This window comes from Prinia subflava, chromosome 12 (assembly GCF_021018805.1).
Source record: "Prinia subflava isolate CZ2003 ecotype Zambia chromosome 12, Cam_Psub_1.2, whole genome shotgun sequence".
Lineage (NCBI taxonomy): Eukaryota > Metazoa > Chordata > Aves > Passeriformes > Cisticolidae > Prinia > Prinia subflava.
In genome coordinates, this window is record NC_086258.1 from 19,973,246 (window position 1) to 19,991,130 (window position 17,885).

The window sequence follows — 17,885 nt, forward strand, 5'->3', positions numbered from 1 at the left end:
TTCTGCTGGGTCAGGTGATCAGACTTAGAAACAACAGCCAGAAAAAAAATTGAAAAACCAATAGAGACAGTGGGGTTCAGACTTGTCTGAGGCCAAAAAGCCCAACCCAACCCAGACCATCCTGTAGCCAGACCAAGACCTCATGCACTGGAAGACAATCAACAGCACAAAAATAAATAACATCACTAGCCCTGCTGTCTGGATCAGAAAATTAACAAGTGGTTCAACACAGTGCACACACCCCACAGCAGGCAGAGCCAAGAAGAAGAGAGCAGCAAACCTCAGGGGCGCTTCAAAAAGTCTGGGTAACTCTTGAACACACCAATATCTTGTCAAACCTCCCCAGCTCCCATGGATGTCAGTACAATCCTTCCCGTGGATGTCCCAGTGCTCTCATGGCCCGTTAAGGATGGAGACTTCATGCCACCATCCCGAGTGCAGGCTCAGCCTTCTCCTGGTCCAGGGTGGGGGCACTGCCCGATCCCACAGACCACAGAGACCCAGACCTGCTGCAGGGCTCTGCCCTGGGCCCCCAAACCGGGCAGGGACCCAGACAAACCTTTCCTGGCAGGTGGGGCTGAAGAGGAGAGAAGGCCCCAAACATTCCCCTGGGTCTGAGGCTCCAGGTCTGCTTATCCTGGTGGGAATTTCTGGGAGGTCCCTGCTGCGGGAGCTCTGGGGCTCAGAGAGCATTCTCTGACTTTTTAGCTTGAGAAACATTTGTTAGCTGCCCTGAATCACAAAGGAGAGCAGGGAGGAGCTGGTGCTGACTGAAGAGTATTGGAGCCGAGTTGTCCATTCCCTCTGCAGGCCCTGGCGTGGCACCAGAGACACGCTCAGCCCTGCAGGTTTAACCTCACTCAGGAGGAAGGCAATTTTCCTGTCTACCATAATATCTCCAAATTTAATGCAGCCTAAAGAGACAATGCAGAATGCTGGCAAAACACAGGCACCAGCACTCCCTGGCCCTGCTCCAAGGGCTCTCTCCCACTCTGTCATGCTGGAGGACCTGACCCATGGTAGAGAAGTGATAGCAGCAGCTTCATCAGAGCCCAGCAGCCCAACACGCACATCACTGCCTCCCTTCACACACCCAGGAATGCATTTCCCCACCACCCAGAGCAAACCACTTGCTCTCCCAGCCTCCCCCGGAGCCGGCAGAGGTTTGTGGCAGCCAGTGAACAGCTTATTGCCCCGAGCAAGTGCTGACCGGCTGAAATCAATGCAGAGCAATGAAATCAGAGGAAATGATCTGTAAACGGCAGGAGTGATTCCAAATGAACCTGCAATTTAGATCCATTGTTTGGTGTGTTTGCTCACAGACTGTATCTCTGGAAGCTTAATTACTTGTGTATTTGCCTTGAGAAGTGCAGCTCTAACAGGGGAAGATTTAAATCCAGCTGAGGAGTTTTGCTTCACTGTTCTCCTGGCCTGCTCCTGCTTGTTCTCTGCTGCCCAAACCCATTAACTGCTGGAGCATCTCCCTGGATTGCCAGCACTGCACATGTGGGGAAACTGGATCCTTGCTGAAGTAATTCCTTCCCCACGAGCTGGGAAGGAATCAGAATTTCATCCTCTGAATCCACCGAGCATGGATTCTTAATTTCTTTGCATTAATAACCCCTGCCTTGGCCTTTTCTGGCTCAGCCCATCCTCAGGCAGAGCCCAGAGCAAATCCTCCACCACCACCAAGTCGGCAAGTATGTTTTGCCACATTTACTAGCTTTGCTAAATCGGGAGATCTGGGAATGATCCGGGCTTATCTTGGTTACCTGAGATGGCAGTGGAAAAGAGAGATCAGACAATGCCTGCTCAATCAGCCAGCACTAAAGGAGCTACATTATTATACACAGCCTTATCTCCCAAGGACAATTTCACCAAACTTGCTAAATCTGCCCGTGAAGAACAGACTGAAACAACTGGATTCATTTTCAAAGGCTCTAGACTGAGTAACAGAATCGAGAATTGGAAATATCTTTGAAATCCAGAGAAGACAGGACTGTGGAAAGGCTCAGCTGTGGTGGTGGGATGAGAACTGGCGAGGATCTGCTCTTGCTGGGCCCTGAACCAAGGAGATGCAAGCACTGACTGACTCAATTACTCCCTGTCTCAGGAAGGCTTGGAGCTTTTTCTTAGGACCAAACCAGATTCTTAATCCTGCAGAACTGGAGCTAAAGCAGTGTCTGACAGTGTTGGGCAGTGTCCCATTGCCGCTGGGCAGGGACCAGGAGCTCTGCCCAGGGGCTGCAGGGGTGCAGGGGCTGCAGGGGTGCAGGGGCTGCAAGGGCTGCAGGGGTGCAGGGGCTGCAAGGGCTGCAGGGGTGCAGGGGCTGCAGGGGTGCAGGGGCTGCAGGGGTGCAGGGGCTGCAAGGGCTGCAGGGGTGCAGGGGCTGCAAGGGCTGCAGGGGTGCAGGGGCTGCAGGGGTGCAGGGGCTGCAGGTGTCTGCTCATCCCGTGGCCTGTGCCACATCCCGGAGCTGCGGGGCTCTGCCACACGAGGTGCTCGCCCCAGCCCTGAGTGCAGCATGGACAGAAAGGCAAACTGATGTTTGCTCCTGCCAGCGTGCACCAGCGGGATTCCTGAGAGGCTTCCCAGCAACGCTTCCTTTCCCGTGGAGCAGCCTCGCCTTGTGTTTCCCGGGCCTCTTGCTGCCGAAAGAGAGAGCTCTTGGCCTGCAGGATCCTGCCACAGCCCCCAGGGATGCTGCTTCACAGCAGAGAGCCCTCCCCTGTGCTGTGCTGTGTTTATCCTTCCCCCGGGTTCTGGAGCACCTCAGCACCCGTGCCCTGCCTGGAGGGTATTGGGGGCTCCCTGCACGTCACCCCCCACTTTAGGTAGTGTGAATGCTCATCACACTCTGTTGCATTGATTTGTGCCTGAATTGCTCTTTCCTTTTCCGGTTTTGCCTTTCAACTGACACTCAGTTTAATTGGGATAAACATCACAGGTCCTCCTGTGACAGAGTTCTGTGTCAGCTCCCTGGGGTTCCTCATTCCTGCCTGCTCTCCTCTTGACCTCCCTCTCCAAGGAGGATGTTCTCACACTGCTGTTTGTTTGGGGCTGAGGCACCAAGCTGGAGCCGTGCCCTTTGCAAACCCCTCATTGACAGCCCCTGGCCATGTCCCACTCAGCCATGGCCCCTTCACACAGCAGGTGAGAGGAGAAATATCAGAGTAAAACCTCATGTGGAGGTGGCAGTGCTGATGTTGGGTGGCTGTAAATCACTGCTGTATCCTCAGGGGATGGAAGGAGATCTTCTCAACCAGTCCATCAGTAGGGGTTAACCTGCACTGCCTCTGCCCCAGTGCCTGCACCCCTGCTCTGGCCAGACCCTCTCAAAACTCCCCCAAATCCTTTGGGCTCTGTGCAGGGGAAGGGTCTTCAGTCCCTGCTGGGATGGGCATCACGGAGGAGGAACCTGCTGCATTTTGGCATTTGCCTGGGAACCCAGTGACTGTTCCACAGAAAAAACAGAGTCTCTGTCACGGAACACCCCAGGGTGAGTCATGAGCCGTCGGTCAAGGGGAGGAAGCAACTGCCTTAAAAAGGAGACATCCAGGGTCTGTGGGTCAGCAGTGCCCAAAGCAGCAGCAGGACAAGACGGCTTGGAAAACTCTTGGGACATCCATGTGTGTGTGGGCCTGGCTTCATCCTGGAGGACTTTTTGTGAAAAACCATGGGGAAAATTCCACCTCAGGAGCAAGAAGCTGGATAATGAGGATTTTCTTGGTTTGGACCCTTTCCCTCATGAGAGCCACGAGCACAGGTCAGGCAAATCTGTTCCAGGGGTTCTGGCAGAGCTGTGGAGAAGCTACGGCTGAGGCAGACCTAGAAGCTCACTATGGTCATGACAAAAGACCAGCTGATCCCAAACTTTTCCTCTGGCAGTTACAGGGTGTAATCTCTGAGATTTGCTTGTTCCCTGCCATGGGAACCCTGAGAATAAGGCTTTTTACTCTCCTACTAACACACACCCTTGATCAGGGCTCTTAGTGACTGTGGGCATCTCACCTCACCCCTCACTGGCATAGTGGGTGCACAGGCACAGCCTCCCTCAGGCTGTACGCCCAAGAAAACTGGGCTCAGATCCTTCATGGTTCCCTGAGGCAATGCCAGGATGGGTTTACAGCACCTCTCTCTGTCCCCTGCAGGTGGCCAAGGAGTGACAGGCCCCAGGCTGGTGATGGCTGAGCAGGGCAGCTCACTGGCAGTGTCCTGCAGCTACAGGCCACGCTACAAGCTCAGCTCCAAGTACTGGTGCCTCAAAAACTCCCTCTCGCTTTGCTTGACCTATATCATCCAAACCGATGGCTCAGAGGTGACAGTGACACGGGACAGGGTGTCCATCAGGGACAACCACACAGCAAATTCCTTCACAGTGACACTGAGCAGTGTCACACCGGGGGATGCAGGCCGGTACTCCTGTGGGGTGAAGAGGAGACTGAGAAACCGGTGGCACAGCATCAAGGTGATGGTCTCTGCAGGTAAACAAGGCTGGAAGCAAAGCTGGCATTAAACTTCCCCCTTTTTAGCTCTTCCTCCTCTGCAGTGCTCAGGGCATTGCCCGAATACCTCCATATGCACCCTCTGCACCTTCATTGCCCAAGTCTCAGGGCAGAGATTCCTGTGGAAGGTGCAGGACAGGGGGTGTGGGGGTCTCCATTTGCTCTAACTCTGTTTTCTCTGCCAGCTGTTTCAAACACAACTGAGGACAGCAACGTGAGCCCATGGACCACCAACCCTCTGTGCCCCAGGGGCTGTGAGGAGCCTCCAGTGCTGTGAGTCAGGGTGTGGGATCTGGGCAAGCCCCAAACAGCATCCCCTGGCCAAAACTTTCCTTTCCCATGCGTGGATCTCCCAGCTTTGAGTTCCCAAGGAGCATCCTGGGGGCAAGCAGGGCAGCTGGCTGACTGCCCCTGTCCCCACCCTCTTTCCCTAGACCCTACAAAATAAAGCTCTAGCATAACCTCCCTTATCCCTCACAGGTCCAAGCTCATTGTCATCCCCGTGCTGCTCCTGATCAGCATCAAGGTGCCCGTGGCGCTGGCGGTGGTGTGCGGGGCAGCCTGCCTGCGGAGCCGTGACCAGGAGAGCCCGCGGCTCTCGGGGCCGTGCACCGGGGCACCGGGCTGCCCGCCCGTCCCGCCCACCCCCGAGCCCCGGGGATCCGCTGCTGTCCCCCCGGGCCCCACCCTGCCGGGGCTGTGCCGCCCCCCGGGGTCACCCTGTGCCGGGGCGGGCTCGGCCCCGGGCACTGCCCGGCCCCTGCTGGCAGCCCCTGCGCGGGAGAGGGGAGGGTTTGGGGTGCAGAGAGCCTGTGTGTGTTGAGCCACAGCTGCCAGCTGAAGAGGATTTTGCAATAAAGGCTGGGTATGCTGCAGGGCCTTGTCTATCTGTCTGTCTGTCTGTCTGTCTGCTCCTTGCCTCGGCTGCCAGCAGTGCCCGGGATGCCCGTGGCAGCCGCTGCTGGGGCACACACCTGTGTGGGACATGCTGTGCTGTGCCTGGGGTGGGATGTGGTGTCACAGGGGCCCTGCAGGCTCCACCACGGCCCAGCTGAGCTTCCCCGTGGGGAGAGGAGCTCCCAGTCCCAGGAGCCTCAGCCCTGCCACCTCTGCCTGCTCCACCCAATGCCCATCTCCAGCTGAGCAAGAGCCAGGGAAGACTGTCCTTCCACAGCTCTGCCCCACTCAGCAACTGCAGGGAGACTGGGGACAGAGGGGGAGGCCTGGAGGGACCTGATCAGAGCATGGGGCTCCAGAGCTACAGAGGAGCTGTGCTAGGAGCAGCCTGGGGAGGCATGCTGACAAGAGCAGTGGGTGATCCTGTCCAGCTGCACCAGGATAAGGGGCTGGAATTACCCATTTCATTCCCCTGGGAGGAACAGGGTGGCCATGCAGGAGCACTGCCCAGCCTGGAGGATTTTCTGGGGTTCATGTGGTCCCTGTGCTGAGCTACCTCTCCTGCTGGGTGCCCTGTCTGCCCAGAGGCGCTGGGCACTGTGGCAGTGAGAGGCAGGCTGTGTCCTGACATGGGGGCCGTGCTGGAGGAAGAAAGGGGAGACTCTGGGGAAGGGCACAGGGGACAGTGCACAGGAGAAGCTGAAACTCTAGGAAACAGGAAATGCCATGATCTTGCTGAATCTCCAGCAATAATGGAGGTGGTGCCAGAGGCAAAAGAGGAAGCAGAGCCCAAGAGACACAATGAGGAGGAGCAGCAGGGCGTCCCTGGCGTGTACATGAGGCTCCTGCTGGTGCCAGCCTTGGCATTGCTGCCAGGTAGGAGTGGACTCTAGGCCTGATATTTTTGGGCCTTAGAGATTTTAGCCCTCTGGTAGCTGCTAACTCCTTTCTCAAGGGAAAAGTTTCTTAGGACAGCTTCTTCCCAAAACAATTTTGGCAAAACAACTATCCTTTCCCAAATTCATCTTTTCTACATGGTGTTTGCCTTTCTGATTGGCAGAGGAATTGAAGTTGGATCTCCTGCATGGTAGGCAGGCACTTCAGCTATTACACTGCTGGGGAAGGTCATTTTGGGAAAGGATAGCTGTTTTGCCAAGATTGTTTTGGGAAGAAGCTGTCCTAAGAAACTTTTCCCTTGAGAAAGGAGTTGGCAACTACCAGCAGGCTAAAAGCTGAGATTGAACAGGAACACCTAAGATTTGAAAGGAATGTTTCAATCATGTATGTAATGTATGAACATTCAACACACTAGTGTTTTTAAGGGATGAGTCTTGTTAAGAGGGGTACCTGCATGGTGAATCCCATGTCAAGGTACCCAGGCACTTGTAAAAGAATACTTGTGTTCTTATTGTCTCCCGATTGTCTATTTGTATTTTTAAATTAAACTTTTAAATTTTATCAAGTGAACCTCGTTTTTCACAGTCCCTGCACGTTTTCCCCATAGCATCAGGGATCACCACGTTGGGGGGCCGGGGCCAGGCTGCGGGAGGAGGTTTCACCCCGTGCGTGACAGGAGCACGGTGCCCGTCCGGCACCCGCTGCATCCATCCTTCCTCAGCATCTGCTGCATCCATCCTTCCTCAGCACCTCCTGCATCCATCCTTCCTCAGCACCCGCTGCATCCATCCTTCCTCAGCACCTGCTGCATCCATCCTTCCTCAGCACCCGCTGCATCCATCCTTCCTCAGCACCCGCTGCATCCATCCTTCCTCAGCACCCGCTGCATCCATCCTTCCTCAGCACCCGCTGCATCCATCCTTCCTCAGCACCCGCTGCATCCATCCTTCCTCAGCACCTGCTGCATCCATCCTTCCTCAGCACCCGCTGCATCCATCCTTCCTCAGCACCCGCTGCATCCATCCTTCCTCAGCACCTGCTGCATCCATCCTTCCTCAGCACCCGCTGCATCCATCCTTCCTCAGCACCCGCTGCATCCATCCTTCCTCAGCACCCGCTGCATCCATCCTTCCTCAGCATCTGCTGCATCCATCCTTCCTCAGCATCCGCAGCGCCGGCGCTCCGCCGGTGGCTCCTCAGCAGACCGGCAGCAATTCCCGCTGGCACTGCCGGCCGTGAGCGGGCCGGGCTCTGGGTCAGCCTGCGGGACCCGGCCCGGCCCGGTCCCGACGGCAGCACCGGGGCCCCGCCGGGCCCTCCCTGCTCCCCTCGCCGGCTCCCGCAAAGGCTCCCGTACCCCCTGCCCCTCATCCCTCACGGCCCCCACGGTCCCGCCGTGCCGGGGATCCCCGCGCTCCTCCCCGAGGGGCGGCGGTGCCGCGGGGGCGGGCCGGGCTCCTCCGGGAGGAACGGGCAGCGGCAGCGCGCTGAGCCCGGAGCGGCCATGCAGCTCCTGCCGCTGCTCGCCTGGGCGCTGCTCCCAGGTAAGAGCGGACCGAGCGCCGGGGCGGCCCCGCCGGACGGGAGGTGCCGGGGCGGCGGCAGCACTCGTGCGGCTCCGTGTGTCTCCACAGGCTGCGGGGCAGTGACGGGGCCCGGCACCGTGCGGGGATTCCTGGGAGGGTCCCTGTCCGTCACCTGCAAGTACCGGCCGGGCCAGGAGAGGCTGCCGAAATTCTGGTGCACACGAGGTAGGTTTTTTACCTGCGGTAAGGACTTAGTCACCACCTCGGAGCCGAAGCGCGACGCGCCGCGGAGCCGGTTCTCCATCCGGGACAACCGCACGCACCAGGAGTTCACGGTGACCGTGGATGCTCTGACCGAGCAGGACGGGGGGACCTTCCGCTGTGGGGTGAGAACGGGACGTTTGGAGTATGATGACAGTGCTGATGTGGAGGTGATCGTGGTCTCAGGTCAGTACTTGTGGCTTGCAGGCCCCCCAGGTCCAGCATGGATGTGTTCCCCTCCAGCTGCTTGGAGCAGAGACTGCAATGGGGGCAGCCCGGAGCTGATGGGTGCCCACGCAGGTGGCACAGCCCCGGGGTTTGTCACCAGAGTGCAGTAGGTGCCACCATCACTCATTCCCTATACTCAGTTCTCCTCAGAGCCCCTTCTTGGCACCCCAGGATCAGCCATCTCTATTACTGAGGTGCGCTGTGCTCTCTGTGTCCAAGTTTCTTCCTCATTAGCTCTTGCTGGCCTTTTCTGTGCCCTCCTTGCCTTAGTGTGTAACTCTGGGGTGTTCCTCATTGCACTGTGCTGCCCTGTTTCCCACTTGGCACAAGGCAGTGCCTCTGGGCTTGGGAACCATCCCTCTCCGTTGCTTTGCCAGGGATCAGCCTGCATAGCAGGACAGTAGATACGTGGTGGTGTTGTGTTGGTACTAAACTGGGCACGGGGTGCCCAGACCCCCTTTCTGCAGGGTGAATCTGCTTTGTGCTTGTGTTGTGAGGGACTGAGACTGGGAAAAACCTCGTGGGCAGAGGGAGAGTCTTACACTCCTCTGACCTCAAGATGTGTCCTCTGTATGTGGCAGAGGGGACCCAGCTTCTCCTGCTGTGACAGCACATAGGTCACATCTAACTCACTGCAAAACTCACAGCACTTTACCCCACAGAGATCAACCAAGCCTCTCCTCTTTCTGTTTGCAGCTTCTTCCACCCTCCCGTCATGGACCTACACGACCACCATGTCCTCTGACCTCATTCTCTCTGTAACAGGATGCACACAGACAGTTTCCCATGGGGAAATTGTGCAATCAACATCAAATCCCTCCACCCCTCAACCGTGAGTAGCAGCTCCTGCTTACAGCAGCCACTTTCGTCCATGAGCTCTCTGGTGCAACTGGAGCCCTGAAACCTTTGGGCTCTTCACACCTTCCTTAAGGATTCAGACCTCCTGTTTCTGCCTTTAGAGACCTCTCCACATGGAAAAATTCTTCCCTGTGAGGTTGGGGAGGTCCTGGCACAGGGTGCCCAGAGATGTTGTGGATGTCCCATCCCTGGAAATGTCCAAGGTCAGGTTGGACAGGGCTTGGAGGAACTTGGGATAGTGGAAGGTGTCCCTGCCCATGGCAGAGGTTTGGAACTGGATGATCTTTAGGGTCCCTTCTGACCCAAATAATTTTCTAATTCTATGGCAGCAATTGCTGTGCCTCTAGTCACATGGGAGAAGTGGTTTCTGCCTGCAATACCAACCCCATTTCCTTCCCCAAAACTCAGTGAGGCTGTTCATGGGAAGCCAAGTGCTGCCCAGTGTCCTGTTCTTTATAGTCACACACATCCTGGCAGAGATAGTTGAAAAAGCATGAAACCAGTGTTAGATCTTCCCCCCTTCTCTCCTGCCTGTGGGAGGTGGTGCCAGCAGCAAAGCTGAGACTCCCCATTGGCACACTCAAGGGTGTGCTGTGTTGTAGGACGTGAAAAAAAGATGAGAGACTCCAAATATTTCAGAAGGCAAAGAGCATAGAAAGCTTTATTGTCTAATTCTTACTACTTTTTATAAGGTGTTCAGATACAGACTTACCAGGATTAGGTGAATAGGAATGACACCTCTCTAATCCCATTGGTTAAACTAGAGAAATAGCTAAAATGGGGTTTTTTTGAGAACTAGAAAGGCAAAACACCACCCGGAGAAAGATTGTTTTGAGAAAGGATAGTTGTTTTCCAAGACTGTTCTGAGAAGAAGCTTTCTGGAGAAATTTTCCCTTCGGAAAAAAGTTAGCAGCTGCTAGCAGGCTAAAAATCTCTCAGACCCAGGGATATCAGGCCCACAGTGCTGGCCCACTTACTTTTTCTGCTTGCCCATTACAACAAGGTTAACAAAGAGTGGAGTTAAACCAGAGCAAATGCAAGAACCCATCCTTAAATCACTGAAGACACAGCGGCTCTCAGACCCAAGCATCATTTCCTTCTGCAGTTTTTGGTTTGCCCTGCTCCATGCCCAGCCTGGCAGCTCCAGCTGCAGGTGGCAGCTTGACCATCCCATGCCTCCTGTGATGAGCAAGCCCTGCCATGCACAGCTGCTTCCTGAGCCACCCACAGCCACTCCCTGCAACCCTGCTCCATGCTGGTTCATCCTGAGAGGCATGACAACATAAACCCTTTTTTTTCTTGCAGCTTGAGCGTGGTTGAGCACATCCTCACTCCAGCTGTCATTGTAGTTCTTTTTCTGCTTGCACTGGCTGCTGGTGTTCTGGTAATGCTCTCCAGGAAGAAAAAGGGTGAGTGAAGTTATCAGTGCCACACACATCCTGTTTCTTTAACAAGAAACAGAGACTGCTCTGCTTCCCTTATTTTTCCCTCTGTTTCTTTTTCCTCCCCCATTCCCTTCCTGATCCATCCAGCTCCTCAGTCCATCACTGAGACCTCCACCAAGGAGGTCTCCTTCCCTCCAGAGAACAGTGGGACCATCCCATGGGTGTTATCCCATGGGTGTTTGTGCTGGTTTGAAAGCAAAACCAGTGAGAGACTCCAAGTCAGAAATACAGTTTAATAGGAGAGGGGAAAAAAAAGCAAAAAAAACAATAGCACAAAAAGCCACTGACAGAGTCAGAATACAACCTGACACCCTGTTAGTTAGGGTGGTGGCAGCAGTCCAGGTGAAGCGGTCTTGTTGAAGCAGTGATCCTGCAGAAAGGTCTGGTAGCTCTTGTCCTCTGGGAATCCAGTAGGTAAAGCCCCTGTGCTGTCCCAGATCCCAGATTATATCCAGGTGGGAATGCCTGGCTCCTCCCCCTGGGCAGAGCATCTCACAATGGGCTGATATCATTCCATGAGCCCGCAGTGGGTCCTTGATTGCCCATTAAACAGAGAGAGCTCCGGGGGGAGTTACCTGTGAGTCAGGGCAAGGCCTTGGTGGCCCATTAACAGGAGATAGTCCAGAGGGAGGGGCAAGGGAAACACTGCCCCACCCAGTTTCAACAGCTCCTGAAGATGGGGGTAGGATACACACATTGGGCACATCTTCCATTGTAACCTGGGACAGTGTTGTCCCCTGGAGCAGGGAATGACTGCCCTAGTGGTGAGTGCTGCTGGTCACAGAATCTGCTCAAGTTTGTCTGGGCACCATCAGCTTCTCCAGATGAGCTCAATTGTGTGGGCCAGGCTTAGACTGGGCTTGATGCAAAGCTTAAGGCCAGTGTGAAGGATGGGGAGGGACAGGAGGGGACATTGCCAGCTGGCAGGTGGGGTCTGGCTGAAGAGCTGCTCCAGTTTACATGGCTCATGGAGTGTCAGGTTGCTGTCCTGCTTTATTGCAAGGTTTGTAGTGGCAGTGCAGTTTCTCAATATGTTCCTTTTCCTGTTTTCCCTCACATCCAACCACAGCCGTGCTTCATCCAGCCCGTTCTGGAGCAGCCATAGAGATGGACAGGACTCGCAGCATGTCACCTACAGTAAGGAAAACCTCATGAGTTCTTGGGATTCTGTGCCCCAAAGTTCACATGGCGAGGGGAAACACTGCACCATGAGCTGCCAGAGCTGCTGCTTTCAGCCAGGTTCGTGGCACTTTAGGCTGGAAGGATCCTTTGGGTTCTCTTTGCCAACAGACACAAACAGGGACTTTGTGTGACTGTCATAGAGTATTCCTGTGAAAGGAATTTAGGATTGAGCTGAGCCTCTCCAAGCATGGGAGCTGCTTCTCTGGGTGAAACAGCCTTGGGAACCTGCAGGAAAGCACATCTGAAGTGGCTACAGGGTAGCTGCTCCTTGCTTACTGCTTGGAAAGTATTTTCTGATATTTTCTACCAGCTCTTGAGGGGAGGCTGGTGTCACTAGAATTCCCCTGGGGAATGTTGAGCCATCCCTTGCTTCAGTTTTTATTTCCACCCGGTGCCCCTGCAGCCATCTCAGCACCCATCAAGACAGGCAGCAGAGTGGGAGATATTGCCACCCCTGTGGATGCAGGCAGGGAGGGGCAGCAGGGTAAGAGCTCATCCTTCTCCATCAGGGAGCAGAAGCCTTGATCTATGTGGACATTAACCACTACACTGGCGTGGCTGGGAGCCAGTACAGCAACGCTGAAGCTTTCCACCACCTGGAAACGCCCCTGACGGAGTACACAGGGATCAGGCAGAGTGCTCAGGTAGGAGAATGCCAAGCACTGCCAAGCTGGAAGCGGTGGGAGGGAAGCTGGAGTGGGTGGGTGACAGAATGGGCAGCAGGATGGGCTGGGTGGCGAAGGAGAGGGCTGCAAAGGGAAAGGTCAAACTGGCGTGCAAGTGACCCTGGCTGACGTGGGTTCCCTCTCTGGTCCCTGTGGCTGCTCCTGGGTGTTTAAAACATCACAGAGAGGTTCCAGCAGGCAGTTGGCCTGGAGCAGCCCCACAAAGGATGTTTTTTGTTTATCTCTCTCTTTTCCCAGCCTTTGCAAGAGGAAAGGGAGGCGTTTTATGCCAGAGTGCAGAAGCCCATGCGGCACCAGGAGCAGATCTACGCCAATGTGCCATCAGCTCCACGGCCCAGTGAAGAGCTCTACAGCACCGTGTGAGGGAGAGGAGCAAGCACCTGCCCCATGGGCTGCTCCTGCTGCTGGCAGCACCAGCAAGACTTGCACAGAGGACATGGGGTTGATGTTCTGCTCAGGCAGGAGCCAGCTCAACAGCAGAGCTGTTGCTTTCCAAGGCTTGGATGTTTCTTTGAAGCAACATCAGAGAGGATGAGGTTGTGTGGAGGCACAGAGAGGGTTGAAGATAAAGTCATCTCTTTGCAAATGCAATTTGGAGTCCTCATCTGTACAGCAGTGGTGCTGGGAATAAAGCTGTCCCCCTTGAAGTGGGTTAGTCCAGGCCAGAGATCCACCAGGCAGGGTGTGGCAGAGGTGGGCAGGGGAGGTGAGGCTGGGCTGCTGGGTGAGCTGGCTCCCTGTGCTCACCACTCATCCCACCTGCTCCTCTGTGGGCCGGGGCTCCCAAACCCACTGGTCACCTGTGACTGACATTTTTTCATCCTAATGCCAGCTGTTAACTCTTGGGAACCAGGATAGTGGGCAATGTTATATCCAAGTGCATTTGCGTGGGGTGCTCGTGTGGAGGGTAAGGTGTAACAGGGTCTAGGTGCAGAAATGGCTTCTCCCCAGCTCCTGGTTCCACAGGCCCCCAGGCAGTTTGCTGCTGCTCTTTGTCTCCCACCACTCCCGAGGACCCCCAGTCTGGGAGCACAGAGATGAGCTGCAGCCATTGCCTTCCTCTTCTCTGCTTTGCTGGTAACTTTTCTTCTGACACCCACTAAGCACTTTCTCTGTGAAGTGTTGCTTCATCAGTGACACTGAGAATCTGATAGCATTGGCCGTGGTGTGTGACTGTGTTTGTGCAGCAGGTTCCCACCTGCTGAAGGATTTATTGCAGAGTGTCACCCGGAAAGCAGCTCCAGCCCCTTGCTTGTGCCCAGCTGGGCTCCAGCAGTGTGAGAACTCAGATCTTTAAGGACAAGGGGTCTTGGGGCTCCAGCACAAACCCACAGCCCACCACCAGCTGCTGCAGCATCGGTCCCCGCTGAACATTCCATGTGATCTTGCCCCTGGTGTGCTGGTGCCCTCCCTCATGAGTGTTCACTCTTCTCCAGCCCAGTGCCAGGCAATTCATCCATCCACTCCCACCAAGAACAGGCCACAGGGCTGGGTGTCAATTTGTGATAGACTGGGGGCAGAAAACCTGAGCTCTTGCACCTACATGGTTCCATGCAAGTGGTTTTGACAAGGAGGTGAATTTTCCCTTGCCAGGAGAATTTGGGCACTGTAGCTTTTTACAGCCAGGCTCAGGGCAGGGATGCTGATTTACACCACAGCCAGGAGGAGACTGAGGTGTGGGCTTCTCACTCTCTACAAATACCTGAAGGGAGGTTGTAGTCAGGTGCAGGTTGGTCTCTTCACCCAGGTAACAAGCACCAGGACAGAGGAAACAGGGTGCCATAAGGGGAAACAACTCTGCAAGTTGTGCCACTGGAGGTTTAGATTGGATATTAGTGAACAAAAGGGCTCTGAAGCCCTGGAACAAGCTGAGGAGGGAAATGATAGTCACAATCCCTGGAGGGGTCTAAAAGACACGTAGGTGTGGCATTTGGGGACATTGTTTAGTGGTGGCCTTGGTGGCGCTTGAGTGTGGACAGTCTTGATGTTCTTAAGGGTCTTTTGCAACCTAAAGGATTCTACGTAGAGAGCCTTTTCCTGCTGGTGTGGAGATGCTGAGGCAGTCTTGCAGCTCTCAGCTCTTGAGTCATGGACTGAACTGCTCCTGTCAAAGGGGAAGCCCTCCCAGAGCTCAGAGCCCTTCTGCAGCCTAGGGTGTGCCCTCTTATCAAAACTTCTTCCTCTTAAAACCCTCAGGGGCATTGCAACCGCACTGTTCCCTCGGCTTCATTGGCAGAATCTGCCCACAAAGCTCACAGGAGGCTGTGGAACTTCCAGGAGCTGCTATCACAATCCACCTGCTGCTTCCTATTTCCTCTGCTGAAATACTCCCCTTCACCCAGCAGCTCTCACAGGGGAAAGGCTCAGAGAGCTGGGTGTTCAGCCTGGAGAAGAGAAGGCTCCAAGGAGACCTCAGAGCCCCTTCCAGCGCCTAAAGGGGCTCCAAGAGAGCTGGAGAGGGACTTGGAGCAAGGGCCCGGAGTGCCAGGACAAGGGGAATGGCTTCACAGTGCCAGAGGGCAGGAATGGATGAGACATTGGGAAGGAATTGTTCCCCAGGAGGGTGGGCAGGCCCTGGCACAGGGTGCCCAGAGCAGCTGTGGCTGCCCCATCCCTAGAAATGTCCAAGGCCAGGCTGGACAGGGCTTGGAGGAACCTGGGACAGTGGAAGGTGTCCCTGCCATGGCAGGGGCGTTGACACCAGCGGCACAGGCACACACAGGGGTGCACGGCTGGCCACACACAACCATGAGTGCACACTCACATCACTCACAGTCCCTTACACATTCACTCACACCTCAAGGTACACACACACATTCACTCATTCACACTCACACTGTCTCACATTCCTTCACACTCACACATTCACTTACACTCATTCACACTCACACATTCACTTACATGCTCACACATTCATTCACACACTCACCCACTCACATTCATTCAGACACTCACTGACACATTCATTTGCACACTCATTCTCACATTTATTCACTTACACATTGACTCTCACAAATTCACTCTCACATTCATTCACTCATTTACTAACATGTTCACACTCAGATTCACACACTCATCCACCACACTCATTCACACTTATTCACCAACATTCATTCAGTCTCACATTAATTCACTCTTGCATTTACTTTCATGCTCACACTCACATTAATTTGCTCACAGTCACATGGATTCAGTCTCACACATGCCCACGCTCACATTCATTCACTCACACTCACTTCATTCACTCACATTTTGCTTACACACTCACACTCATATTGATTTGCTCACACTCACATTCATTCACTTTCACATTTACTTACACGCTCACACTCACATTAATACACACATTCATTCACTCTCACATTTACATGCTCACATTAATACACTCACATTCATTCGCTCTCACATTTATGCGCTCACATTAATGCACACACTAACATTTACTTACATGCTGACATTCATTCACTCTCATTCACTCTCAGATTTACGCACTCACATTAATTCACTCACATTTACTTACATGCTTACATTAATTCACTCACACACATTTATTTACATACATCAATTTACACACATTTGGTCACTCTCACATTTACATGCTTACATTAATTCACTCACATTCATTCACTCTCACATTCACTTACACGCTCACATTCATTCATTCACATTTACATTCTCACATTAATTCGCTCACACTCACATTTACACTCACATTAATTCACTCACACTCACATTTACAAACTCACATTAATTCATTCATGCTCACATTAATTCACTCATTAATTCACTTACACTCACATTAATTCACTCACACTCACATTAATTCACTCATATTAATCCATTCCCTCTCACATTTACACTCACATTAATTCACTCACATTCACATTAATTAAATCACACTCACATTAATCCACTCACATTAATTCACTCACACTCACATTTACACACTCATATTAATTCACTCACATTAATCCACCCCCTCTCACATTTACACTCACATTAATTCGCTCACACTCACATTTACATACACTAATTCACTCACATTAATTCACTCACACTCACATTAATTCACTCACACTCACATTAATTCACTCACATTAATCCATTCCTTCTCACATTTACACTCACATTAATTCACTCACACTCATATTTACACACATTAATTCACTCACATTAATTCATTCCCTCTCACATTTACACTCACATTAATTCACTCACGCTCACATTTACACACATTAATCCACTCACACTCACATTAATTCACTCACATTAATTCACTCACATTAATCAATTCCCTCTCACATTTACACTCACATTCATTCACTCACACTCACATTTACACACATTAATCCACTCACTCACATTAATTCACTCACACTCACATTAATTCACTCACATTAATCCATTCCTTCTCACATTTACACTCACATTAATTCACTCACATTAATCCATTCCTTCTCACATTTACACTCACATTAATTCACTCACACTCATATTTACACATTCATTCACTCACATTAATTCATTCCCTCTCACATTTACACTCACATTAATTCACTCACGCTCACATTTACACACATTAATCCACTCACACTCACATTAATTCACTCACATTAATTCACTCACATTAATCAATTCCCTCTCACATTTACACTCACATTCATTCACTCACGCTCACATTTACACACATTAATCCACTCACACTCACATTAATTCACTCACAATAATTCACTCACATTAATCAATTCCCTCTCACATTTACACTCACATTCATTCACTCACACTCACATTTACACACATTAATCCACTCACTCACATTAATTCACTCACACTCACATTAATTCACTCACATTAATCCATTCCTTCTCACATTTACACTCACATTAATTCACTCACACTCACATTAATTCACTCGCATTAATTCACTCACATTAATCCATTCCCTCTCACATTTACACTCACATTATTTCACTCACACTCACATTTACACTCACATTAATTAACTCACACTCTCATTAATTCACTCACATTAATCCATTCCCTCTCACATTTACACTCACATTATTTCACTCACACTCACATTTACACTCACATTAATTAACTCACACTCTCATTATTTCACTCACATTAATCCATTCACTCTCATTATTTCACTCACATTAATCCATTCCCTCTCACATTTACACTCACATTAATTCGCTCACACTCACATTTACACTCACATTAATTCGCTCACACTCACATTTACACTCACATTCATTCACTCACACTCACATTTACACACATTAATTCACTCACACTCACATTAATTCACTCCCATTAATCCATTCTCACATTTACGCGCTCACATTCATTCCCTCCAGGCCCCGCCCCTGGCCCCGCCCATGCCCAGCCCGGCC

At 52.5% G+C, this 17,885-nt stretch overlaps 2 protein-coding genes across 5 annotated transcripts; both read left to right on the forward strand.

Annotated features, from left to right (window-relative positions):
• Nucleotides 1-3,596: 3,596 nt before the first annotated feature.
• On the forward strand, nt 3,597-5,329 carry LOC134557138 (protein CD300H-like). Its single transcript, XM_063409816.1, has 4 exons — nt 3,597-3,767; nt 4,153-4,485; nt 4,692-4,779; nt 4,987-5,329. Exons 1-4 carry the CDS (start codon nt 3,629-3,631, stop codon nt 5,327-5,329), a joined length of 903 nt encoding a protein of 300 aa, XP_063265886.1. The 5' UTR covers nt 3,597-3,628.
• Nucleotides 5,330-7,501: 2,172 nt separating this feature from the next.
• On the forward strand, nt 7,502-13,064 carry LOC134557094 (CMRF35-like molecule 2). 4 transcript variants are annotated; one of them, XM_063409738.1, is made up of 7 exons: nt 7,502-7,844; nt 7,935-8,051; nt 9,012-9,147; nt 10,479-10,582; nt 11,688-11,755; nt 12,310-12,444; nt 12,724-13,064. In XM_063409738.1, exons 1-7 carry the CDS (start codon nt 7,805-7,807, stop codon nt 12,847-12,849), a joined length of 726 nt encoding a protein of 241 aa, XP_063265808.1. In that variant the 5' UTR covers nt 7,502-7,804; the 3' UTR covers nt 12,850-13,064. The 4 variants fall into 4 exon arrangements, 3 of the variants coding, with proteins under 3 accessions (XP_063265808.1, XP_063265807.1, XP_063265806.1); XM_063409737.1 differs by having other exon boundaries at nt 7,587-7,844; nt 7,935-8,273; nt 9,081-9,147; XM_063409736.1 differs by having other exon boundaries at nt 7,681-7,844; nt 7,935-8,273.
• The last annotated feature ends 4,821 nt before the right edge of the window (nt 13,065-17,885 follow it).

Coding starts and splice junctions, on each gene's coding strand:
- LOC134557094 (XM_063409736.1), top strand. CDS start 7,805: ATGCAGCTCCTGCCGCTGCTCGCCTGGGCGCTGCTCCCAG. Junction 9,148..10,478: donor AATCCCTCCACCCCTCAACC/GTGAGTAGCAGC, acceptor TTTTTCTTGCAG/CTTGAGCGTGGTTGAGCACA. Junction 10,583..11,687: donor GCTCTCCAGGAAGAAAAAGG/GTGAGTGAAGTT, acceptor ATCCAACCACAG/CCGTGCTTCATCCAGCCCGT.
- LOC134557138 (XM_063409816.1), top strand. CDS start 3,629: ATGTGTGTGTGGGCCTGGCTTCATCCTGGAGGACTTTTTGTGAAAAAC. Junction 3,768..4,152: donor CATGAGAGCCACGAGCACAG/GTCAGGCAAATC, acceptor TGTCCCCTGCAG/GTGGCCAAGGAGTGACAGGC. Junction 4,486..4,691: donor CAAGGTGATGGTCTCTGCAG/GTAAACAAGGCT, acceptor TTTCTCTGCCAG/CTGTTTCAAACACAACTGAG.